General features: G+C 37.9%; 2 protein-coding genes across 3 annotated transcripts; both read right to left on the minus strand.

Moving 5' to 3' along the window:
* Positions 1–1953: 1953 nt before the first annotated feature.
* Positions 1954–14038, minus strand: fxyd6 (FXYD domain containing ion transport regulator 6). 2 transcript variants are annotated; one of them, XM_084950941.1, is made up of 8 exons: positions 13857–14038; positions 6606–6659; positions 6244–6270; positions 5158–5190; positions 4913–4987; positions 4647–4683; positions 4474–4523; positions 1954–3237 (listed from the first exon to the last, which is right to left on the minus strand). In XM_084950941.1, exons 2-8 carry the CDS (start codon positions 6652–6654, stop codon positions 3200–3202), a joined length of 309 nt encoding a protein of 102 aa, XP_084807067.1. In that variant the 5' UTR covers positions 6655–6659; positions 13857–14038; the 3' UTR covers positions 1954–3199. The 2 variants fall into 2 exon arrangements, with proteins under 2 accessions (XP_084807067.1, XP_084807066.1); XM_084950940.1 differs by having other exon boundaries at positions 6606–6662; positions 13857–14036.
* Positions 14039–14182: 144 nt separating this feature from the next.
* tmprss13a (transmembrane serine protease 13a) lies at positions 14183–27388 on the minus strand. Its single transcript, XM_084950939.1, has 13 exons — positions 27240–27388; positions 21863–22037; positions 21610–21717; positions 20894–21064; positions 20398–20524; positions 19705–19800; positions 19572–19615; positions 17801–17963; positions 17356–17531; positions 16590–16688; positions 15182–15324; positions 14912–15064; positions 14183–14829 (listed from the first exon to the last, which is right to left on the minus strand). The coding sequence occupies exons 1-13, from the start codon at positions 27255–27257 to the stop codon at positions 14815–14817; spliced, it is 1488 nt and encodes a 495-aa protein (XP_084807065.1). The 5' UTR covers positions 27258–27388; the 3' UTR covers positions 14183–14814.
* Between the last annotated feature and the right edge of the window lie 429 nt (positions 27389–27817).

A 27817-nucleotide genomic window follows, 5' to 3' on the forward strand; every position in this document is an offset into this window, starting at 1 on the left:
ATGACCATTGTTAACCTTTGTATTGTTGTTCATAATATTAATAACAATAAAAAAGGGAACTTTGCGCTCCCCTGATATATGACTAACATGCTCACTTGCGGTTCTGACTCAGAATCACAACAGTAAGCTTAGTTATGACCTTGCAAATGTTATGTCACTCGAATGCGTCTGTTTCCTTGCCCTGGCGTTTGTTCATAATGAGCAGTTCAGCTGCTGTGTAACTCACCTTTAGGAGAAGACATGTTGTCTTGTCTTGTTTGTGTGTTCAGCTGGTCAAACTGCAAAAAGATAATACAAATAGGTTTTTTTTATTTAAAGTGTGCGTGTGTGGGGCGATGGGGGGTTGCATCTACCAACCCGTGATCCACCAAGGTCCACTGTTTTAAATTATTAAACACAAACCTTTGTATCAATAGTATTCCCACCATTGGGTCTGGTATGTGAAAGCGTGTGTGGGTTAAAAAGTTTGTGGGTATTTTGTTTCTACAGCCCTTCTCTTGTAATAAAGTTTGACTGTTCTAGTAGCTAATTTAACTGGGCTTATTCACTTTAGATGAGAGGCAGTTGAAAGGCTTGGAAACTTTATATGTCCTGAACAAATTGCCCTGTGGGTTGCCTACTGCAGTCTTAATGGCAAAGCGATTGCCTTGATCTTCACTGAGAGGTTAATGGCAGTATTGATTCTTCTTCCCCACCCATTCTGCCAACATCTTTCACCACCCCTCCCCACCACCAAAACCACACGCATTCCCACAAACACGCATTTCTTGTTTGATCTCCAAGTCTTTAATTGTTAACTTAAACAGATTAAAGAACTGAGACTTTCCCTGGCTCTCTCCACTTACTTCAAGCATGCCATTGTGTGCATTGTGAACTTCAGTTCTTTAATCCTTTATGTGCCTGGGCCTTTTCAATGCACCACTGAGCATAAGGGCATACCGGGCAGTTACTCATTAATATATTACAGCTCCAATATTCATTAACCTTGAACCTTGCACAGTCTGATAGAGGTTATAGATAGAACATGGAAAAGAAGCTGCTGTGACGACTGCCTAATTGATATATAGTGATTTTGGCAAATAAAGACAGCACCCCTAAAGTCAAGCACTACATCACTGCTATGAGATTTCTTTAAAAGTGGGCATCTAGCAGGATATTTAGCAAACAAACTACTGTCCTCTAAACCCAGCTTTACAACACATATTAACTGAGCCATGAGAACATGTTTTGGACTATTGTTTACTGGACAGCCTGCATAGAAAGGTTAAACTTTTCATTGCAGGAATGCCGGTAATTCACATTTAATACAGAAATAAACACAGAGATTAACTTAAAGCTATTAAAACATGTATCTTCCATACATGATCCAGCTCTAACATTTATTTAAATAATTTTAAGGTAACAGATTTTTGTGCCACATTTATTTTAATATTTATTTAAGAGAGCATTCACTCACCTTAGCTGCAGAAGGCTCTGTATCACCACTGTCCAGGTGTGTCTGCGGGTGGCCCTGTCTGCATTTCCAGACCAGACTCCCACAGTAGAAATCCCCACCCACTAAACCACCCCTCCACGCTCAGGCATATTTTAGTTCAGCCGCTCAGTTACATATTTATAGTCTCATAAAATTTGCAAGCTGGTGCCAATAAACAAAAGCTGCTTCAACCTTTGGAATCGTAACAGAAAATGCGGCATGTTATAGAGTCTTCAGGTGGAGAAATCTTTCCCTGACACATGGTTTCATAGCCCCAAGTGACAGTATTATAACCTTGACTGACATTGATTGGAAAACAGCAGAGTGATTTCAAATGCTGTTTGACGTTTGCATGTAAATTAATGTTTATAAAAAGTTCCCTGAAGAAAACAATAAGAATCCAAATTCTACAACAAAATCAGGTTTTCAGCAAAATGAAAACAAAAAAGAAATAAAAGAAATAAACATAAAAATACACGTTTTGTGTTCAGCCACTTTTATTTATGCCAAAGCACAACAGGTTGCCACACAACAAGACTCTTGTGTGAAGAATGAACATATTTACTTGTATAGCTGTCATGTTTAATTTCAGACTTAATACTGGTTAAAACCCGACCTGGCAGCAGGGTGACAACAAGGACTAGTCATCTATACTCTCTCTATAATTTGGCTTACATTAGGCTACTATTAATGTAGTCTGGCAAACAAATAATATCAATATCACGACTCTCAAACTCCACAGACAAACTTAATCTCTCTTCCGGCAGTGTAATGCATGTCTAGTTATTTAAAACATCATGAGACTGACTAAACAAATAACAAAGAGAAAAGAACGATACCCTGGCTCGACAGATTTGTGGAACCAGTGAGTGTGTATGGGAAAACTAATTATAGCCTGCTGGAGACTAGCTAATCCTGACGGAGCCAGTGACAGAGCAGTGGAGTGGATATGTGGAGAAGGTGGCAGTGAGATAGCTGATGCAGAAGCTTCCTCCACTATGAACTGTTAAACACTGCGGTGGAGGGGCCCATGCAGGTACCTGCACACTACTGTGCTCCCTCAAGAGAGCTGTGGCAGTTGAGATTGTCTTATATAAGGCTCATCACATTTGCATGTAGAGATGCACATGCACTTGTGATGTACACACAATCATACACATACAGGATATGCATGCACACATAACTACACTCATGTGGCCACACAAACACACCCAGCCATTCACACTTAAACGTAAATGAAGATATTCATATTTCTGTGAACTGTCAGTACTACTTATACACATATCGTATTGATACATATATATACTGTATATATATATATATATATATGTATGTGTTATATTCTAACTGTGGCAAAATATGACGCTGGACAATTAACAAAACAATTAGGAACAGCAGGTCACACAAGATTTGAAAGTCTTCTTTTCTTTTAAAGACAATCTTGCATTAAAGGTGCTACTGGCTACGACAATGAAGTGGAGACACGGTCACAGAAAGGCACAGGAATGGACAAGAGCACAGGCAGCGAGGGAGGGACTGGCATGATCACAACGAAGAACAGCAGGCACAAGAATTATGTACATATCAGCATTACTCCTCTAAACATATACCTCCCCTCTTACCCTATCGCATGACCGGTTATAATAATCACCCACACCTTCACTATTATTGTAGACAAGTATCAAATAAAATCTTCATTTCAGAAGGTAGTTCTTTAGAGTTGCCTCAGTTCTCTGGTGGAGTCTCCTTGGCAGCTGCTGCAGCTGAAAAAGGTCAATGATGAGTGAGTTAGCTGAAGCGAACATGCAAAACATTAAACTTGCCCAGAGTTATTTCTTGTTAAATATTCCTCTCCTGTGCCAAAACATTCACTCACTTGCAATCACTTGAAGGTGAAGGACAATGCTCAGGGCTCTGCTGCTAATTGAGGGCCATTAAGTATGCAAGGAGTACATGGATTTTGTACTCGTGACCTTATAACAAAGAGCACTACTGTAGAGTATATGTATTCACTCACTTAATGTACAAGGTATGCGCATTTTAGAGTGGAAGATACTCTTATAACTCACACAAGTTAACTCATGCAATTCAGTAAAAATGCTATAAATATCATATCAAAATATTCAGTTAAAACACATAGTCCATATGCTTTCTTGAAAAGGTGTACTTTAATTCAAACCTTGATTGTTCCCCAAACCTAAAGTAGTTTTGTTGCATAAGTTTAACCAATGTTCACTTTAAAACTAAAAATAATATCTTAAAGAAAAACTTTCTGGTATAAAGCCTAAAGACAAATTTTCTCCCTGCTACCTTGTGAATCACTGAGCTCTTCTTGAAGACGGCATGAAAAGAAGCTAAGATTCACTAAGATTTAAAGCAACAGGTGCCGAAACATCTCTTTAAAACATGGGTTATATACAGTGGACTAAAAGCCACTTTAAAATGAAAAGTCTAAGCAATATTTCTAAGCTAAAACTTGAAAACCACATAATGGGGAAATACACGGTATACACCAACTTTTTGTGGGGTGTAAGAATATATGTCCTCTTCAAGATGTTATTTAAAAATATCTTGAAATATATCAAGCACTGTTATGTAATAATGACAGTAATAACACTGTTTATATTTGCACTTTTTCTTTTATAGCATATCGTAAAGCATATTTTTTGCTGTGATTTTACTGGTTTTATGTGACCAAAGGATCACAATGCATCTTCCATCAGTAGCTTTAGACAAATGGATAACATGAGAGCAGAAACACTGCAAAAAATGATCCCACGTTTGACTGATTGTTTAAAAGCTTTTTAACTGTAAAAAAAAAAAAGAAAGAAAAAAAAAAAGCAGATATTGCAGATATTTCGAAATGCAGCCAAAAGGAGCAGATTTCCCAGTTCCTGTGTTCTATGGGCTCTCTCAGAAGGAAACTTAATTATGGATGTATGTCAGAGGGTGAGCTTGAGGTGAGGAGGAAATGACAAGAGTTAAAATGTGCATCTTACCCTTGGAGACAATCAGATTCTCCTCCTGTGCCTCCTCATCTCCGGGGGCCCTGAAGAGAGGATCCACAGGTTGTCATGGCAACTAAATCAAATAGTATGACCCAAAAAAGCTCTTCATGCAGCTTTTTTTTTAAAAAATCATTTCTGTAAATCAGAGAGGGACACTGACATACCTGGGCTTCTGGTTAATACCACAGCGGCATCGCCGACCTGGAAACACATTAAACTGTCAGCTGTATTGTTCTGTTGTGAACGAAACATCTGTGTTATCACTATTAAAGTGTTACTGGATTGTGAAACAACGTGTAAGAAAGGTCATGGAGTAGAATGATGTGAAAATTCTATGAAAATGCAGTTTTTTATAATTAAATTGTAACATTTGGTTATAGTGGAGAGCGCGTGTAGACATGATGAAACGACACACACAAGGTTAACTTACTGAGGATTAGAAGAATGCCAAGTGTAAACAGCACTACTGCAAATGCCAATCCCCCAATCCTCAAGGTCTCATAGTCTGCAGAAGAAAGAAAGCAACAGCAGGGGTGTAATTTAATCATTGTTTATCGCAAATAATGCTTTATAAAAAATTTTAATTTATTTATTTTTAGGGATTTACAATGAGTCTATGTCTATGTAATTACTTTCAATGTGCTGGTTATTTCAGAAGGTTTTGCTTTAACTTACCATAAATAAATGGGTTTTCAGATGTATTGGTTGCTGCAAACAGGAAAACAAACACATTTATAAAACCACAATGAGAAATCAAAACACATTGTCTCAGTTGCAAGCCTGTATCACTATTATCAATACACTTTTTTGAGTGTTTTGTGACAAAATCCATGTCTTTCTTCTTTTGTAATCTATATAATTATTTTTATGACTCATCTTGAAAATTAGTCAACTAAAATCAGCTTTCCTAAGGGTATTGGTAGTCATTCAGGAAATTATTGCTCTGTTAATGAAAATGAAATGGATATAGAAGACCACTAACTCAGTGATCTGTCTCTCTCCTCAGCTAATAAAGACTGGAAGAGCGTGTGTTTAAAAAGATAAATACTCTTTGTTTGTTTTTTCAGAAACAAAATGTTATTGTGAACAGGATGTTTATCTCAATAACAGTATCTCAGGATATCTCAGTATTTTTGTTTGTGCTAAAATGATTATACTAAGCCTAAGTCAGTGTGTTTCTAGTTTCAGTCTGGAGTGGCACTGTAAGCTGAAACTCTAATGTAATAACGAATTGTAACTTCACACATTATCATATCCAGCTTACATAAATATATACACAATACACAATATAAAACACATGGTACTTATTTAATAGATTCTTGTTATTTATGTACAAATATTTATAGCTTTATATGTCAATAGGAGATAAGCTGGGGAAAGCTGGCATGAAACAATATTGCATATAATAATATCACATATTAAATAGATTTCATATAAAATGTCATTTACTTCAAGCAGTGATTTTTCAGTAATAGCATTATGATGGTTTGACTTTGAAACAGTGCTCTTTAGATGCAACACTTTAGATTTCATGGATTTTGAAATCCTATATATTTATCCTACTTTATCAACTCTATTTCTTGCCAAATTACTGCTCATATGTCTTCAAAACTAGAATCTGTTTGGGTTAATAACTTGGTCTGGTAATTTTAAGGCTCTATCAGTACATCCGAAGAGTCTGATCTAAACATGAATAGATCATCAGTAAAGCACTTAAGATCAACGTTTGACCCCATTAGAGACCACAGGAAGAGTACTCACCCCCCTCTGTATCAGTGTTTGTTGCAGCTGCGAGGCAGAGTGTTAAGTGGTTAAAGTGAAAAGGTGGAAAGAAAACAGAAAGGGGAGAAACACAGGAAATTAGAGGGCCATAAGTGAAAGATGAAAAACATGTCTTTGCAAATTCAGTCCCACACAATAAGAGACCAGGCATGCAATCAGTAAAATCCACACTTAAACTGATGTTTTTCTATGGATTTGACTTGTCCACCCCCAGTCCTTTTCCATGAAATGTCACCGCTTGCGCCAACACTGCCTCCCTATGGACAATCGGCGAGTGTGCATGCATGTGTGTGTGTATGCATGGATGCACGTGTGTGTTGCATGAGTAGGGTTGTACTTACCAGTCATATATACAAGGAGTGAAGAGATGATGAGCAAAATAGTTTCCATGGCAACTGCTGACACAGAGTAATGAAAAAAGAAAGAGGGGGGGTGAGAGAGAATGGAAGAAAGATAAAATAGACGGTCAGGGTTTTTTTTGTTTGTTTGTTTGTTTGATTGATTGTTTGTTTTCCCCACTCCACTCCAGCACCTTCATGTCTGCAGTCTGGGACAAAAACAGCGACAATGAACATGCATTCAAGGTATACTGCACAGATGATGACCACACAATTACGCACCTATTGAGTGAGAGGAAAGAGGACTCACATCACGCACAACACTTGCTCTGTCCAGCCTTTTGGAGTATAGCAGATGTCAAATGCTTGTGGATACAGCTTTTATCTTGCGCAATGATCTGTGTTCAGAGCCATACATGTTCTCTTTTTCTGGCAGAGACTGCTTCTTCGTCTCTGTGGGCATCACACAACCTTGACCTATTTTTATGTAGGCTATTCAGTGCGCACCCACGTGCAGACACACACCATGTCTGCTACAGAGATATCTCTTATGTTTAGGCAACTATAATGTTGTTATGTCCAGGCAAACTATAATGAGCTAAAATATTTTATGTATTTATTAATTTTCAGTTTATTTAATTAATCATTTTTTAGACATCCAAGGTATATGGCTCCACAACTCGCTATGTTGGAGTGTCAATCAGCCGGTGGGTTCCCCACTTTGACCCAGACTAAAATATCTAGGGCGTTATTATGTGGGTTGTCATGACATTCTGCACAGGGAAGGGAAGTTTGTTTTTCACAATATCATTAACGCAATTCACAGTAACATAGAAATTAATAATAAATATTAAAAAGGTATTACACATATGGATGGATGGATAGATGGATGGATGGATGGATGGATGGATAGATGGATGGATGGGAAGTTTTAGCAGTTTCTAGACATTAAATGCTGCCTCATGTTGCTTGGTTTAAATCCACTGAGAAAAACTTGTGTGAATAACATTGGGTGTCCCGAAAATTCTTAGTGTTAAAGTAAGATTTTAGAAAAGTTGTGAGATTGTAAAATCTGTCCTTGGACACAGTGCAGTAATCCAAGGACTACAGAATTGGGCTCAACTTTCAAGTGCTGAAAAAATATGCATCAAGTTGTTCTATACCCTCAATTGATGATATATTTTTTTACAAGTCAATTTATGAAATTTCTTACCTCCTAGTTATTCCGTGATCAGTTGTAAGGGGAATTATAGTAACATTGAAACTCAGTTAATCAGTTTGCATTCTGACATCATCCAGACCATCTGGCGATAAAAATTCAGGTGTGTGAGAATGTGTAAAATGAACAGATTGGGTCTTTTTTGGCTGTGTTTTAGCAGATCGGTGCATAATGAATGAGTATCACCTTTGACCTCTAGTGTTTGAATCTCTGAGACCAACTTAGACCACTTTCTTGATTTTATTTTGTAGCATGTAAACAAACAAAACATATGGCAGGTTCAGTTAATCTGTTTCTGTTTTTTGTCACTCTAATATCATGATACCACTGTACATGGCTGTTGAATGCAAATACGTGTCATGGATCAGTGTTTAGTGAGCAGTCCAAAGCCCCATCAAATTAGCTTGTGCAAATAAAGTGTCTGATAGATTGTTATACATCAGCTGACAGTGACTATTGACTATAATACTTCACTCTAAATGAATGTAGATGGGAAACACAGCATGACAGCAATGGATTTGATGGAGCAGAACAATGCTCTGTGTGAACTAATAAAACAAAACAAGTCTGCAGTTCAACATGCATGATCTATAAACAAACCATGGGATGTCTGCACTGCACCTTCCAGAGGTTTTATAACCCATACTTTAGTACTGTTAACTGAGAGTATCGACTACTAATTCTAAGAGAACTGAACTGGTCCTCTGATTGACTGGGTCTATTTATGTCCATCTAGCCATCTGTCTATTTGCCTGTGTTCAGCTGCATCACTGGTATAGGACATAATGCATTTAAGCAAACAAATTATCCCATTATGGTCATTAGCTGTAGTATGAACAACAGCATTCCTGCGCACTTGCAATTTGTATGTTGTGCTCCACTTATTTGATTTGTGAGCTATAAACAGATCTAAACAGCACAATAGTAACTGGGACATTTCTAAAATGATGTGACATAAGATGACACTGGAGGAACAGATGAAGCTGTCCCATCCAATAGAATGATACATCTGAAACAAAAATCCTTGCATGTGACCTTGAACAGAAGAAATGTTTTTTGTTAAATGCCTGTTTCACACACAAGTACATTTCTATAGATTCCACCTTATGATTCTCAAATCATAAGGTGATGATTTGAGAATCAAACCATTAAGTGAGTTCATCATGTTAAAATCCAACATCACTGGAAGAGTGATTTAAAACTCATCTCAAATAATGGCTAAAGGGGAATCAGATTTGTGATCAGGAATTTGATATTAATATATGTTATTTTTAATGTATTTTATATGTATTTGTTGTTCTGCATATTCTTACTGTCCTATGAAATTTTATGTTTTAAATTTGTTGTCTGGACTAGATTGGTGTACATTGTTTGATGGTATGTTGAATTTCTTATTTATCGTTTTAGTCTGACCTGCCAGGGACAACAGATGAAAAGTAGCCTTTTGGCTAACTCTGTTTATTTACATTGATATATTCAAAAATATGCACTGTCCCTTTTAAATAAATAATATCAATGTATTCATTTATATGTTGCATTATTAAGACCTTTAAAGTTCTATGTAACATCCCAGTGATAGAAAAGAAAATAGCTTCCTTTAGCGCAGGACTTTTTTTTCACAGCTGTTACTAAGCAGACAAGACAGAAAGCTCTGTCCTCTTTTCTCAAGGTGTGCATGTTGAGAAGATTAACATGCAGTTCAGCTTTATTAATAAACACTGCATCTGCTCACGTGCAGCATGCAGCAGGCATAAAAAAATTGGTCATTCATTAGCTAAGCAAGTCATCTATGTTTATTTTGTCAAACACTCCTTGTTTCATGGACAATTGTTTAGTTGATTTTGTTTCTTTTTTTAATCTATAATGCTTCATCTTTCATGCTAGTTTGACTGTGGCTAAAATCACAATAATCAAAGAGCTGACAGCCGTGATGATGGTTACAATAAAGGAAGGTATTTGACTGTGAGCCACCTGCAACTCCCTTTTCAATGGTCTTTCACTTTCATCTTTCACTCTTCACATGCTGTTAAACTGCTGTTGGAAAAACACTATCCAGGATGATATGGGATAAATTTAAAAAAAAAAAAAGGCAGATAGCAAGAAGCAACTGTGCTCTAAAAGATGTTGGCTGCTTGATGAGCCTTTATCAGAAATAATCAATAGTCAGTGAAAGTTTTTTTTTATCCTCCTGGGCCCACCCACAGATCAGATTTCCACTAAGCCGTTAATTGGTGATGACATCACAAAAATTACATTTATGAACATGATAGAGGGAGAGTGACCTGAATGCTTTTTAAAAGGCTTTTTAATTGTTTTTTTCAATGGTTTGTTTTTTTGTTTTTTGTTTTTGCAATACCTCAAGTGGCTATTAGTAAATATTAGCACTTACAATGTGGCATCATTCCTCCCTGAATATGTTACATTTGTTGATGCATTACCACCGGCTGTGCATCAGTAAACATTATGAGGAAAATGTATCATGTCACCTGTGTGTGTGTGTGCATACACAAGATTGCTTTTCTATCAAATAGCATAATCTGAGGTCATACTGACACGGGGAATTGTTCACTTATTCATGTGAATAATGTCTTGGCATAATATGTCTCAACATAATACAGCAAGAGCAATATGGCGTAATGTGTGTCAGCCAGCTGCTCTCTTGCACTGGTAATCTAAAGCTCGATCTGTCACTTTGGTGCTAATGGAAGGAGAGAATTTTGAAAAAGTAGACAGAACCATACCGAGGCTGATGGAGAGAAGTTTGATGCTCTTTTGTGTCCTTCTCACTCAGGCACTTGCTAATGGCATAGATATGACAGTAAGTGTCCAGGGTTAAGTGGCCACCCGGACAACCTCAGCTGATTTCAGAGGAGCCAAAGATAGTCTGAGGTTAAAGGGCAAGCAATCAGTGTCACACAAAATATAGCAAGTTTATTCAGACTGCAACACTCATCCCTCTTTGTAAGCACATAGAGAGCTGTCCCTTGAGCAGTAAAATAAAATCATCTTGGAAAAAGTTCTGTAATGGTTTCAGCAATTGAGGCATTGATTTTAGATTGATTTTAGATTGCCTGCAAAAAGTCTTGACTTTTAATGGCTGAAAAGCAGAAGAATATTTATTTAGAGTGCTAGACATTAAGATGAGATGTGTAGAAAAATGATTGATGCCTGTTATTTTACACTGTCTTTTTACGATATTGTGTTTGAAGGTATGAAATTCCTTAGGTTTGAGTGTTTTATATATAACACTATATATAATCTAGTCAGTAGTGGAGTTTTTATACTTTGCTGCTTACTGTTTCTTTTCGGTTTCAGTCACTGTTCAGTTTAACAGTTTACTCACTGTTAGGTAAGGTTTAGGCACTAAATAACTTGATTATATTTAAGAAAATATCATAATTTGGTTTACAATGTACTTGTATATGACACAAATCTGTAATCTACCAAGTCCTATCAAATAACCCACAAAAGGATGAAGACAAAACATTTTTACACCAGTACTAAAATATCAGCTTCATAGGTTTAGCTTAAAATTACTTACTTCTCTGGCCAATATCCATGACCATCAGATGAGTACAAAAATTACAATGACTTTTGTTAGAGTTCAATTTGGCTTCCTTCTGAAGTGTAGAACTTTTGACCTTGGGTGGGTCAGTGTCATATTTTTCCTGTGAGAACGAGTTAGAGATTTGGCACAATTGTACTTCCCCATATAATGTATCATTTGATTGTTTCTGCCAGCCTTTTTCTCCCTGTGTGTGAACATGACACCTGAGCAGTTGCCTTTCCATCTTTCCTCTGTCTAATCTGCACCATTGTTTGGTAATATCAAGTTCCTCAGCCAGGCTTTCTATTTTCTGAGAGTACAGAACTAGAAAAGGGCAGACGTGGTGATGATATCTGTTTGGAAAAGGCAACAACATTGAATGGAGGCTGTTTCCTGTAATGTTGGGACGAGGAAAGGGCAAGCTGAAAGCCAGTGAGACTGGGAGACAGGCTGACAGGGTTAGACATTGTCTGGTAGTACAGGTGAAGGGCATGCAGAGGAGACACTGTCTGAGGGGAGAGGACTGTGGTAGGGCAGCCTGTTGTACTGTAGTGACATTTACAGTATAACATGCACAGCTTTAAAAACAAAGGCCAAGGAGGGACAAAGCAATAACAGCAGTGAGATAGTGAAGTACACAAGGGCAGCAGAGTCCTCCAGAATCACAGAGACATGAAAAAAATAATGGTTTAACCTTTGGCATTATACTGCTTGGCAAATGTGTAACTCTCATGCAGGAGTTGTGGGGAAAAAACACAACAAGGTCATGAAGGAAAATCCATCCTAAAATGACAGTGTGTGTTTTTACAGATGACCACACCCCACTAACACCAACACTCAGTCAATTCAGTTCAATTTAATTTATATTAGTGCCAAATCACAATAGCAGTTGCCTCAATGCGCTTTATATTGCAAGATAGAGACCCTATAATAATAGTATAGTAGTTCTATCAATAGCCTATCATGTACCAGATGAAACAGAGGTTAGGTGATATTTGAAATTATCACATGACAGATGTTTTTGTTCTTGTTGTTGTTGTTGTTTTTCCCCACTGGCTTTTCCTGTGTGCTTCAAAGCCAGGGAAGTGCAAATTCATGTAGTTTTCATTTGCACCTCAATTTGCACTTCCCTGACTGATACCACACTATTTGCTTTGTATTGGTGAGATATCAGGCGTACCTTTTAACACAGTTTTAAAATATTGGCCGGGATAACTGGGCCATATCTTCCTGTTTCACTTTACACTTTGGAGTAGTGCGGGTGTCTGAAGGAAATTAGTTTGGGTAACTAATAACCCTGAGGCATTATCGAAACCCAATAAATCCAACTAAATATGAAAAGAGCCCTATATATTAACATCAATACAATGTGGGGCAGCTGTACAATACATGAATCCAAAAAACAAAACAAAACAAAAAACAACCTTGACCTCTATATCTACCATTATAATGATGTTACACCACTATGACAGCGATCGTAATTTAGTGTCCAGTTATCGCCATGGTAACTGTGTCCAACTGACAATTGTGGCGCCGAAAGAGAAATGGGTTAAAGCAGAGACAACACTGACTCCACTTAAACAGGAATAAGGGGTGTGCCACGCATCTTTAAGGTCGAAATGTCTGGCCTACTTTGACACGATTTCTAAGATAACTGATTTATAAATAAATAAGTAAATAAATAAATAAATAAATAAATAATGAGCGTGACCGTACATTCAGCGGTTGTTTCCAGATAAAGTCGCCTGTCGGGGACAAAGGGAGACCTCAATCACACACACTGATAACCTCTCTATTACTCGTGACGACCCATCAAGGCTCTGAGCTAAGTTACGTGTTGTTTCGTTTGACTGACATAAAACAACAACAAAAAACACCTTGCACAATATGCCTCAATATCCGATGCGTGACGTCTTCGCATTGATCCACTTTTGCGTGTCTCAACCTGTGGATTATCTGATGATTGAGAAAACCCGAGCCATCATCCGCCTGGTGATTTTCCTTTTCACGGAAACAGCTAAACAGCAGTGTCATAACGAACGAGTTCATTTTACTTGGTAATGACAAGCTGATTAATCATGGTTTTTATCCCGTTTTTGCAATATCCACGTAGCCAGCGATTAGTGCCAACAGACACACCCTCGTGGTACATGTTCGCGTGGTAAATAACAAGCAGCCTTGAAAATGCCATCTCGATTAGTTATTGTGACCATGTACACCAGACAGGTGGTTATTATTGAAAACAATAATGATAATAATAATAATAATAATAATAATAATAATAATAATAAATGACACCACACGTTTGCCTAAAATAATTCCACAAAGAAGTTTGCACGAAAGACACAATTTATGCACACTGGAGAGGCATTATGAATAAAACTGCCTTGCCTTACAGTCTTATTGCACTCATATTCTTTTTAGACCACTGGATCCCTTTTTGTCTTTATATGAATAACACAATCAAATATGTCGCTTATTAACTTACCTTTTGTTTCTCCAGCGGACCGTTGGTTAACAAACTGATATCCACCCGCAAAAATCAATCAGTTTGTCTCACAAGGACTCTGCTTCAAGTATTCTCATCTGTCAATATGTGCAACCTGCTCATATGTACTTCCCCTGGAAAAATAGATGTGATGACGACAACAGTGTGACTCCTGGAGTGACTGCTTATTTAGTGCGTGGAATCGTCCCCGCCGCTCCCTTTCTGCATCTCTCCCTCTCTCACACACCAGGCACGCTCACCACAGACCCTCCTGCTCACAAAATCATTAAACACCACAATAAAGGGGAGTGGATGGTTCCTTCTTTATCTGATATATGTTGTGTTTGTTATTCGCGCAATCCTTCACAAACCTATGACATGAACATAACAAAGAATACGGAAAAATGGCATACAATCAAGAACAATTTCAAGAAAAATCCCAACATGAGTAGTGGTTTAAGTGCACTGCTTAGTGACTCAAGTGTCACGGTACTTGTACCTCACAAAGGTAATGCACAAAATATTTTGATTTTAATATGGTACACAACAGTTAAAATTGTGTTCCTGAGAGAAAAAAACACCTTCATAATAATTAATCATACACAATCATACATTAATCAACCACAAACTGATTAAGGAAATCTCAGTAGAGCCTCAGTAAAGCCTTTAATTGAATTACAATAAGATACAATTGGGGGAAAAAAATCTGCTTTTAAAGCTCACTTAAATTAAAAATAAGCTTTAGTACACACAAAAGAATAAAATCAAAATTGAAGTCAGTGCATTGATTAGCTTGTATACATGTGGGTAGTGTAAAATATATTAAATCCATGTGACCTGGGATGAGTATAGATGATGAGCAAAACATTAATGAATGTATGTGGGCATTTCTATCATGCTGCTACTCCCTCAAGACAACTTCACTGGGAGGAAAACACCAGCAGGAGGCAAAGTGATGTCACACCATAGCTCTCTGCAAGAGGCAAAGGAGGTGTTAACATAGAGAAAGCCTTCCCCTTCTAGTTCTTATTTATTATTTTTGCTTTCAATCTTACATGCATGCTTGTGTAGATCCAGGGCAGAACACTACTGACTCTGGTGTAAACCCCGGGTTTGTTTTTTTCACCACAGCCAGCTCCCCAGCTGGTAATCCCCACCAGGTAAAAGCGACTCTCTCCCTGGCATACCAGAGGTCCACCACTGTCACCCTGGAAAAATATATTATACTTGGTTAGCAGAAATGTTACTCCAAAGTTTGCTAGATGGTCAAATCCATGCATACTTATATGATTTCTGTTAGCTGTTCCTTAATACTGAATGCTCACCTGACAGGAGTCTTTGCCTCCTTCGAGTTTCCCAGCACAAAGCATATTATTGGTCACTAGACCTCCATAAGCATCACGACTGTTACACACCCGTGTATCAATGATGTCCACGCTCACTTCCATCAGATCCTTCGAGACAACACCTTTAAAAAAAAAAAGAAAAAAGAAAAAAACGTCATTGTTTCCTTTCCATGGCAATATAATACCCCACAATAGTAGCTTGATGTAAATATTATACATTATTGTGAGTTGCACCGTCTGAGCAACAGAAATTGTGCATTGTTTGTTTTCTTCATTTTTCTTCAGTTTTTATGATTAATAATTTCGCAGTCTTTTGTTTATTGATTGAGAGCTGTCACCCACCCATCAGTCGTTAACATTATTTTTTCAAGCATATTTTTCATCAGATGATTATATAGACAACAGATACTAGTTACTTTCTCATCATTCCCTGATGGCATTGTTGTTGCTTTCTTGTAATCCTTCCCCATTCTTTCTCAGCTTGCAGATTTTTTTTTGTTTTTGTTTTTTATTGCATCAGCAATGTTTAATAGTTTGCCTTTCACTGAGGAGTGGCTTCCGTCTGGTCATTCTGCCTTACAGGCCTGACTGGTGTAGTGCTGTAGAAATGGTTGTTCTTCTAAAAGGTTATCCTATCTCCACAGAGCAAAGATGGAGCTCTGTCAGAGTGATCATTGGGTTCTTGGTCTCCTCCCTGACTAAGGCCTTTCTTTCCCAGTACCTCAGACTGGCCAGACAGAGCCCTGATGGTTTCAGACTTCTTCCATTTATGGATGATGGAGGCCATTATGCTCACTGGAACCTTTAATGCTGCAGAAGTTTTTCTTTTTCTTTTTTTTTCTGCACCTTTCCCCAGATCTATACCTCCATACAATTCTTTCTCAACAATTCATTAGCACCATCAACTATGGGACCTTATATAGATGATGTTTGCTTTTCAAAATAATGTCCAATCTACTGAATTTACCACAGATGGACTCCAGTCATGTTGTAGAAACATCTGACATAATTTGAGTGCCATAGCAAAGGCTGCGAATACTTATGCTCATGTTGTATTTTTGTTCTATCAATGCGTTGGGTGGGTGCTAACTTCCTACAATTTAAGGCTTTAGTTTCAGTGAGTAAAATGGCTAAACATCACTCATAGACCAAACCTAAACTTTTAAAGCCTTATCTACAGTAAAACAATCAAACATTACTGGAAACAACAGCACTTAAACATGTAATGCAGATGTACGCAAGGCAGACTGTATTGCCCAACACATTAGTATGGAAATCATGGGAATGCAGTAAAATAAATTACATTCATGAATAACTAAAACTTGGTCATTTGCTAGATTTCTAGTCTAGATTTCTAGATACTTAACATTTCTGAATTTCTGCTTACCTGAACCGGCCTGTGTGGTGCCAAAACCCGAGGTCCAGCACTGAGTTCCTTGGACAAAGTTCTGGTTATATGCTGGCAGACAAGCAGGCTGAACTTTATCTGGTTAACACAAAAATATTTATTTAAAATTTTGCCAACACATCAGCTGCCTTGTGTGCTCAAAAGGATAGTATTGTAGATAGATCTGTACATATACGGTAAAACAACTTCACTATGTAAAGCAGATTAACAGTTTGACTGTGAACTCACAGGCTTTCAAAGCTCAGACTGAGCAGCAAAGGAAATATTTTCATTGCTATTACTATCCTGCATATTGTTTTAGTGTCCTGTTTTTGTTAATAATCTACATAATCTACTGTAGACTATATACAGCAGAGAGTAAGAGAAATACTTATTTGATCCCCTGCTGAATTTGGAAAAACTTTATGTGATGTGTATGGTTGCTTAAAATAAAGCTACCATAAAAATTAAAGACTGTTCCTTTCTTTGAGCCAATTCAGCATGGGATCAAATAATTATTTCCCCCACTATACTGTACAGAATATATATGCATAACACTCTACATAGTGCTACTAAACACAGGTTTCATCATCGAAGGATTTCTGTGCTGAATATTTCCATGGAGGAAGCAATTAAATCCTTCACACACTCTGCTTTCCAACATGATGCCCACACACATGCTTATGTGATTATTAAAATCTGAACACAGCTATAGAGGTTGGATGACTACACACATTTTTTTAAAGAATGTAAAGATGCAACTAACCATTGAAAGTGACTGGGGATGTAAGTTTGAGAAGAACAACATCTTGGTCATTTGTTTTAGTGTTATAGTTCTCATTGACTATGATCTTCTCAACAAAGTACGGAACAGGCAGGTTGTTCAGCGACACCGTTCCACCATATACTCTCCAGTTCTGAGGGGATAGAGCCGAGTTGTCTCTGAAACCCCGAAAGACACTCTTCAATGGACAGCAACAGATTAATGTAGATTTCAGCACAGAATAATTGGCATTATGGTTTTTAAAATGTATGAATTTTGAATTGTTAACTGCAGCTGGACCTTAAAATATCTACAATTACAATGTACAGACTCTAGGAATCAGAGAGTTTATTAAGGTAGACTATGGTCAATTTAAGAGAGTGTGATAAAACATTTACAAAGGTATGTTTGTTTTATTTTCTTTATTTTTTTTTTATTTTTTTGTCACCTTGGGAAACAGTGGGCAGCAGAAAGCACAAAATCAGGGGAGATCAGGACTCCTCCGCAGACATGGGATCCTCTGAACTGTAGTGACAACTGCCAAGGCCAATGACCTATTTTAGCTATGGTGCCACCAATGATCCGGGACGTGGCCTGCTGCTTACCACAATCTGGACAACAATGCAAGGTACCATGCAAAAGAAAGAAAGGGAAACAAAACTATTGTCAGCATACAGTTTTATCCTTGATGAATGCAGAAAAAAATACATTGTATGTGCCAGCGTTACTGCTGCAGTGCTGTTAGATCTTCATAGGAGTCACAATGTTTTATGTTATCAAGGTCACCTAACAAAACACCTTGTGGCCATAACTTAAGAACTCTTTGAGTAATTTTTACACAACTTTAAACAAGTCTTAAGATTTTATGAGGCCAAATTTTAGCCAGTTAAGTAGCAGAGGGGTTTTCTTAACTGCTTTGATGAGGTCCTAACATCCGCTATTGGCCCTGTGCTCACTACCAGAAATTGCAGACCCACCACTGGCACCCTGTGCTTTTCGCAGGTAAGAGCAGGTTCACCCTTACCATATCTGAGAGACATGAAAGGGTCTAGAGAAACCTGTATGTTATGGTGATATGATGGTTTGGGGAACCATATCCATGAGAGGATGAACAGACTTCTGCAGGCTAGACTATGGCCCCCTGACTGCCATTAGGTATTGGGATTAAATCATTGGATCCACTGTTGCACCCTACACTGGTGCAGTGGGTCCTGGGTTTATAGTTCATCATGATCTATAGAAATCTATAGAAATCTGGAATCGAAGGTGTGGCAATCTGGAGATGTTACTGAAGCTCAAGTTACTTTGCTTTGGCCTTCAGGTCATCTGTATTTTGGGGGTTTTCTTCCTCTTAAATGTCTAATAGATTCTCTTTGGGATTCAGATCAGACCGGTTGGCCAAATGCAGTAATGATTATCAGCATTCTGATCATGATTGGTAAACCATTTAGCAGTAGTTATGGCATTGTGGATAGGTGTTTATTCTGTTAGGAAAAGGAATCGCCAACTAGAAATCAAGTCCTCATGAAGTTCTCTCTCCTGGTATATGGCTGCATTAACTTTTGATATGATAAAATATCACTGACATGATTTGGTGCCCCAAATCATCATAGACAGCAAAAGCACACAGGACTTCAAACACTTTGGATTCTGTCTCTCTGTCCTCTCTTTCCTCCAGACTTCAGGACCTTGATTTACAAATGAAATGCAAAATGTAATTTGATCTTTTAAAAGGACGTTGGACATAAAGTCCAGGTAAGACATTTTTGATATTGTTTCTCACATTCCTAATATCAAGATGTATTTGGTGGCTCTTAATGCTAAAATAGCAGCCTCTTTCCCAAATTCAAAGCTCTGCCAAGTTCTTTGACAATCCTTTCAAAGCTTCATCTTGCCTGTTAAAGTCAGCCTTTTCAGCAGTGACCTTCTGTGGCTCACCCTCCTGGAGGTTGTCAGTTATCATCATCTGAACAACCGTACAGCCAGCAATCATCCCCATGATTGCGACCGTGTGTACTGACCAAAGCTATCAAAAATTCTAACAGAAAAATGATTGAACCTTGAAATTTTCAGAAAATGATTCAGATACTTTTGTTAGTATTGCACTGGCTAATAACTGCATTTCAGTCATAGGTACTGGGTGTAACATAAGGCAGACATAGAAAAAGAAATAAAAAGTGTGTGACATATGACTGTAGGAACAGATGGAGGCTCCTTACCCACACACTGCAGGGAGACAGTCTGCTTGTTCGGACAGGGAGAACTGCATGTTGCCACAATAAGGGAAACATGTTAAAATGGGTACATGCAGTCAACCAATGCTAATGTTGTTAACCAACAAATCATATGTACCTGACATTTACCCGAGCCTGGATTGGAGCAGATCTTGTACTGTTGTTCAGTGTTAAACCTATGGAATCTGATTGAATTGTAGCTGTCATATAGACGCTGGAGACAGAGAGAAAAATTATTAGATAAACGTGCACATATAGAGACCATTTTCTGCAGTCAATATCTGAGTGAATCTGTAAACTAATTGCGCTTCTATCATACTGAGATGCCCCACTGGTAGTCATTCCTGTGGAGAATCAATTCAACCCTAAACACAGCAGCAGATCAGGTGATGTTTCATGAACCTCTGTGGGTAATTACAGGTTGGGGTTTGAAGCCCACGTGTTTAAGGGCTGTTGTTGAAATCGACCCTTCCAAATGACGAGCTAAATCACTCTTTCATGAAGCCTGTGCTAGGTCTAACTGATGATAGATAATGGTAAGATATATTATGAAGATTACCTTTGATCCAAATTTTTTCTCAGCTGCCTTTAAACTTTTTAGCCTTTATTTATATAGGGCACTAGAGAGAAGACAGCTAGTAAAGGGCCTCAGGGTGTATGCAAACCCAGGCCTCTGCAATGGTCTGGGTTGGCTGTTCTACTGAACTATACCAGCACCCAGCTATCTTTAAACTTTTTTATACATGATGTTCATTCAATACATTTTAGGTGAGCTATGACAATAATAGGCAGGTTAAAGTGGTGATCATACTTTCTGAATCCTTGCTGCTTGCAGATCTGCTTGGCTTCATTGTCATCCCACCCTTGGTTACACACTGGTAGGAAGCGGCCATCTGCGGCTGTTCTGACCTGCAGACTGTTTCCCTCACCAAACCTCACTGGAGAAGTAATAACAAGAAGGGATAACAAAAAGAATACACCTTAAATCTCCTAAGTCCATTATGTGCATATGTGACTATTATGCAATTTTAGCTTTCATTTTGCAGAAAATGTTTAATTTGCCAAGACCTTTCTTGTGCATTCTTCTAATATATTTACCTTGTTGTTAGGCATTACATAGAGTGTATAATATGAATAAAGCCAATACAATTATACATGATTCAGATTTAAGTTGGATCCCCTAAGAATTCTTACATATATTGATACATATTCCTTCCATAGATTATTATTGTTATTTTCCAATCCTACTTCATCTTCTTTCCTTGTATTAGCCCAATCCTGGTAAGGTTATGAGTGTGCTGATTTACCACAGTATGCTTCGTCAGTGCCATGTTGGCAGTCCTCTTTTCCATCACATTTGACAGTATTGTTTGGGCAGTTGTCCTTTGGCAAAACTGCACTTTGGGTTTTCTCATCATCGCTCCCATCATGCTCATCGTAGTGGATTGCTGATGTTGCACTCCTGGTGCCGTACACAACTGTGGTTGGAGAGTATGTAGTAATGATTTTAAAGTAAGTAGAGGTAGAGTGTGCCATTATTGTTATACTTCACACAAACAAAATAATGAAATAAAATAAGAACAGTAATATGCATCTTAAAATTGACTTTCCATCTCACTTAATAAATATCAGCAACTATTCATACGTACTCCAGTTAACATAAATGATTTTCAAAGTGAGCACCGCATGCAACGGACCACACAGAGAAAACATTTTGTCAGTGCCAACAAATCTCTGTGGAAGTAAAAAAAATTCATATAATTCCATTCCATTTTTATTTATAGTTGCAAAATAATGTGTTATATACTGGTAATGACATTTAGTAACTGAGTTTATGCTTCATACTGTTTTTAAATACCAACATACACAAAAATGAGCAAATGAAAATAGATAAATTCTTACACTCTTAGGACCACAAGGGCACAAAAATACTGTAAGTCACTGAGCTTCACATGCAGATACAACAGGTTCAAATAACTTAGTTCACAAGTTTTGATGACACTGTTCAGTGATCAAAGTATACCTCCAAGCCAAATGGCCACCCCCAGCAGAGCAAGCAACAGTAGGACTGACACCGACACACCAATGCACCTTTTCTTGCTCTCACAGCATCCCTTTTTCTTCTTTGGGACTAAACACAGTCAGAACAAAAGCATATAGTGACACACATATTAATGATCGTTGGAGCGACTCTGACTCAACATTTATTTTGTTTGTACATTTGCAATACGTGGATTTTATTCCTAGAAAATATGGGAGGAGCAGGTATAACTCACTTGTGATGGGCTGTGAGACTTGGGGAACAGCCACAGATGATGGATACCGAGGGATGTAACGTGGCTGGGTTGGGGGCATCATCCCTGGACCGAAGCCATACACCACCTCTTCATAAGACCTGAGGGGTGGCTGCGTGTGGACAGCAACAGAGTAGTAGGGAGGAGGGGGGGTGCCCTAAGAGAAAAGACAAAAACAATGAGGGCAAAACAAATACTCTGCAAGATTTCATAGATAAAATCTCTAACTGGACTAACAAACAATGTCATGTGAAGTCTATGTCCAATATTATGTAATCACTCCTTGGGCACAAGATGCAGAATAATTATTTGATACCCTGCTGAATTTGTATGTTTGCTTATCTTTAGAGTAGTTTTATTTTAATAGGGAGAACCTGAACGTTCAGAATTTCAACCAAATTAAATCAAAGTTATATATTGTTTTGCATGTCAATGAGTGAAATTAGTATTTGGTCCTCTACAGCAGCGGTCCCCAACCCCCAGCCCTCGGACCGGTACCGGTCCGTGAGTCGTTTGGTACCGGGCCGCGAGAGTTGAGGCTCAGGTGTGAAATGTATGGTTTTCAGGGTTTTTATCGGTTTTCAGCGTTATTTTGTTATCGTTTTATCGTTAACTCGGTTTTCCTGGGTCTTTTCACTTGTGTTATGAATAAATCTACTTTTTTTCGGTACCGGTACTAGTTTTATTTTGTTGTATTTATCCGCGACAGCTTAAAGGCCGGTCCGTGAAAATATTGTCGGGCATAAACCGGTCCGTGGCGCAAAAAAGGTTGGGGACCGCTGCTCTACAGCCTAGCTAGAAACCTGACCCTGACCACCACCATGTGCAAGACCATGGTCAAGGTCATGCAGGGGCATAGCCAGAACTCACTCATATAGAAAATCTGTGGAGGGAGCTGAAGTTTCAAATTGCCAAGCAGGAGCCAAGAAAACTAAAGGATTTAGAGTGTTTCTGTAAAGAGAAGTGGGCCAAAGTGGGCCTTCCTGAGATAAGTAAAAACCTGGTGACCCCTGTGCTTGTCAACAAGGATTTTTCCAGTACTAAGTCATGTTCTAAGGTATATATATTAGGTATAATATATACAATTAGACATACATGAGCTAGAATGGTAAATCATCCATATGTGTTTCTTGTTGTTAAGACGCTGCACATTTGTGGTTGTCAAGAGTCTGCATGTAACCTATTGTCCTCCATGATATCCAAACACTGTTATCAAGTCTACACCAGCTCAACAACCTTATAGGCACAAAGAAAGACGTGATGTATCCTGGCAACAGTGTCTAACAGATCAGATTTAGGAGTATGTTCCTCATTTCTCAGTGATATCGTCTCTGCCAGTAGCCATATCAAGGATTTCAAACAAAGGTCTTAATCCATATTTGGAGACTTGTATGGGACAAGTTGGTGCAAAATGATAGTGGGAAAAATGCACCTAAGTTTGTTCGCTGGGTTTTTCTTAGAGGAATAAGTGGCTCAAATACTTTAATCCACATGAGTTAAAGGTCTACCATGTGTTCATTGGGAGTGACTCATGGCACAGACTACTGACTAGTTAGATAGCCACCTTAGTAAAAGAATGGTGTCTAAGCAGCTGTCAGCTGTAGTGCGTTTCCCTACTGTATCTACCAAATAACTGGTTTTGGTATCACTTCGTTGTTAGCAAGTGTTACTTTAAGTTTTCCCAAATGTGTTGGAGGTTAATCTGGGCAAAACAAGGATGTTGCAACACTTTCTAATGCATTTTTTCTTTTTGTTTGTTTTAAGAGGGTGTGGTATTGTTTTTGGTTAACAAAAAAGTTCCAGTAAGCATTTGTCAACCTTAGGGTGTCATTGACTGGAATCACTGCATATAACAATATCTCTCTGATTGCCTTTCTACTACAGAACAATCCAGCAATCCAGCACCCTAACACTGACCCGGTGCCTCATTTTCTTTTTTCCTAAGATGATAAAGTTAGTCTGTGGGCCATACCTCCCCATTTTTATCAATTATTAACAATGAAAGTTTGCCCAGGTTAAAGTTTAGTGAAATGAAGGTCAACATTAGAGCATCAGCAAACTCTTTGTCTTTGTTCACTTCCCGTCTAATTTTAAATTTGTCTCTCACCCCTGGCCCCCATCCCACACTTTGAGAATCACTGCACCAACACATGCTGTGTTTATTCTCAAAGGAGTTTGGCCTGTGCTGCTAGTGTTTCAGTGTCACACGCACCATTTCCTTGAAATAGTGTGCAATGGCATTTTAGGTATGTTTTCTCTTACTGGCTAGGTGATTCAGGTGACTCTGCTACCCAGTCAGCAGCAGTAAAAAACCCTGTGAGTGTGCACAATGGACTATGATTGCCATAGGTGTAGCACTTGTGTAACATAGCATGGTGTTCATTGCCCATTGTTTCGCTTTAAAAGATGTTTGTCTATTTTTTGTCAGGGATGAATCTGAATCTGTTGGTTGAAGAAAACACTTTTTTCTTTGTTATTTAAAATATAAATTTTTTCAATTGAATTCAGTCATAAATAATGTTGAATCTTAATTAAGCTTTAAAATTAAGATACATTTATTTATTAGAAGACTGCACTGGTTATAGACTGCAATTTTGTTTTAGAGCAAACAAGTTAAAGAAGATTCATCCTCATGTGTTCACACCAGTTATGCAGATAGAGTCAATCTTTACCTAGTTATATGGTTACAAAGTACTTAAAGTCTTATAAATTATGTCCACTGTGCTAAATCAAATTTGGGCAGAAAAATGTGAATTTGATTTGTTATTTTCTTCATCAATAACAGCATGATCTTTGGTTTTAAACAAGTTTTCTGCTGATTTCTTCAATATTCATGTTTTCTTGTTTTAATGACAAATGGTCTGATTAATTTATTAGATTAATTTCACCGGAAATTAATCTAATAAGAATAACAACACTGGTCAACAAGCATTTTCCTTCTGGGACTCTTTCACCTGTATTTTAGCAGATTTTACTGGCTGACACCAAACTGGAAAATTATGTTCCAAGTACTCGCCAACTTGGATGATGTTTCAGCATTTAAGAAATAAGTTTGGTCTCAAGAAAAGTAAAACCAAAGTTAAGGAAAGCATTTTTGTTGGTCCTGAAATCTGTGAACGGATGTTTGATGATTGGTTCCGAATGAAACTGAACCCAGCTCAACTAGGTTGTCCAGAATTTTCTTAGCAATCACAGAGGAAAAAGTTTTGCTGAGCTTGTGGATAACACACTGAAAGTGTGTGAACTACTAAGTTTTTCCCAATGCTGCCAATGGCAAAAAGTGTGTGAACTACTAAGTTTTTGCCACGCTCATTGCTGGAGCATGGCTCATGGATTTCATCAAAATAAAAAGCCAATATCAACTCTTGGTCCCTACAAAGACAAACAGACATGCAGTACAAGTGAAAAACCAAGAGCTAAATTAACAGAGATTTGCTTTAACATATCTCTAGTATTTTCTTCTGGTTTGCTTACAAAGGAAACAAATTAAAACAGTCTTGGCAGAAAATAGCTACAATTCCAAACATTGTGTTGATATATTGATGTTCAGCAGTATCAAAACATGAGTGATGTGTATGTCACAAACCTGACACGCAAGCTTCAATTTGATTACATATCTGAAATCACTGTAAAACAATGGATAAAGACCTGGAATTTCCTACTAGCAAATAAAAATATATTTTGTAGATCAGTCTAATGAGGCAAACCTTCTACTGGTGCCTGGTTGTGTCTAAAGGTAACAAAATCTACCAACCAACATGTCACTAACTTACATGTGAAACTATTTTCAGCTAAACTAAGCAAAAGTATTTTTGTACAGCAATTAAAACGTGTGCTAATTTTAGTACTGTGCTCTTTATGCGACATGTGGGAACGCAGCTGGTGATATCAATGTTTACAAATGCTAGATGCTCTGTGGCTGTACCTGTTTCAACACAGCATGCCTTAATCACCTGTTTCCATTATCAACTAAGCCTCTGTAGAAAGTCATACAATGTGAAAAAACAAGTTTCTGATGAGTCATTTGACCTCCTGACATTCTTATAGCATGAAAGAGAAACATTTGTTTGTTTTCACATACATACATTATTTAAACAGTTTTTGTCACGTTGTAAATTATTTCAATCCTGAATAGCATAGCAGCAGTTTGCAGTTTGTGTATGAACCGCACCAAGAAATTGAGAAAAAATAAGATGTGCTATTAGTGTAAGGGTCACTGGTAAATAACCCTTAAACAAATACTTTCCTTTATGCAGTCTAAATTTTGGACTTGACCATTGCCTTTCCTCAGCTGTTGAGACCTTTTTTCTAATATCAATGTGATCACACTTCCATAAACTGGGGAGACGAGCATATAGTTCTCAAAATTTAGATTTGCTATTACACCTGTTTCAAGTTAAGTTCAGTAAAAGTTGAAAAAAAAAAACTGTGAAGGCAAGCATTACTCACCAACAAAGATGTATAGTTTTTTTTTTTTTTTTAAAAAGACCTATAGGCAGCATAAACCTTACTTTATTGTAATCAAATGCCTTAGCAGAATTGGGTGGGGGTATAGTCATATTTCTCAGCATAGTGCACACGGTCATATTTCACAGTTTGCTTTCCAGCTATTATTATAAATAAAAGGTGGGAAAATTAGAGGATCTATGCAACACAAAGGACAGCATCACTCAAACAAACCATGTCATCTAAAATTACAAAATCCATCCATCCATTTTCTTCTGTTAGCACAGTTCAGGGTAAGCTACAACATAATCTGATATAAAATGGTAAACTAAAACTGTCCCTTTTTTTTTAATCTGCCAGCCTTGTATGGGCAAAATTAATAATTCTAGATTCAAACACAATATCCAGAACATACAATGAAATGCAGAAAGCTGCAATTACAGGTATTTTATCTCTCTCTTTATTTTATCTAAAAAGACAAGAGTTGGTACAATGAAAATGTGAAGTTTAATAACATTATTTCCTCCATCATCACATCAGGAATATACACAATTTCACAGACACAGGGATTTGTTTATGTGTTCGTGCATCTATACCATATCTCTATATTACACAGTCTAAAATTGAATAAAGAATACAACTAATTGCCCATATAGACTAGATAAGCTAAGACAGAAAGCCTCTATGACACATGAAGGAAAGTGAAGTCAAACCTTTCGCTCTGTAATCTCTATACTGAACAACATTCTTCAGCCTTCTGAGGAATGCTACATATACTCACAAGCAACACAGTTCTCTAAATTCAAAACAATGCAAACTGAAGCAGAAAACACAGCCATCATTCAGGTGAACAGTAATTAAGTGGGAAGTTTGACTATTGAGTGAAGACACGCCAGCAAGAATCAAAACCTACCGGGTCATGTTTATCCATTGGATTCAGGAAAGCAAAGTGTGTAGAGTGGAGGTGAGAGCAGGTGGGTGGAGCTTTTTCAGTGCAGATTTACACAGTCTGGAGCATGGTGGTGAAACATTAAGCACGTTTGTTCTTCTTCCTTTCTTCCCCTCTGCTTTCTACTCAACTGTGTTTCCCACTCAACTTAAACCAAGCAATAGGTAGGTAGGCCTATCTTCCCCCTCCCATCGTAATACCTCCCATGTAAATCCTTCCTTCTTTGCTTCACAGAGACGGGTGTGTCCAGTGCACCAATATCCTACCTGTCAGACCAGTTTTGTAGCAGCAGCATACTGAGATTGATTCACAGTATGAAGCTCAAATAACCTAAGCTGAGCTGTCAGGGCCCTGGACTCAACTGGCCTCTTCTTCCAAGAGTATGACATGATTTCTTTTTCAATCTGGAATTCATGGATGTAGAATTCACCACAGTGTATTTAAACCCTGGAGACAAGCAGACTGCCCGGCCCCACAACAGCAGAGCAGCCCATCAGCCTGGACCCCGAACAGACGACCAGCTCCTCCTGGCTATCTGGTCG

Source organism: Perissodus microlepis, chromosome 14 (assembly GCF_051167445.1).
Source record: "Perissodus microlepis isolate ML-2025 ecotype Zambia chromosome 14, ASM5116744v1, whole genome shotgun sequence".
NCBI lineage: Eukaryota > Metazoa > Chordata > Actinopteri > Cichliformes > Cichlidae > Perissodus > Perissodus microlepis.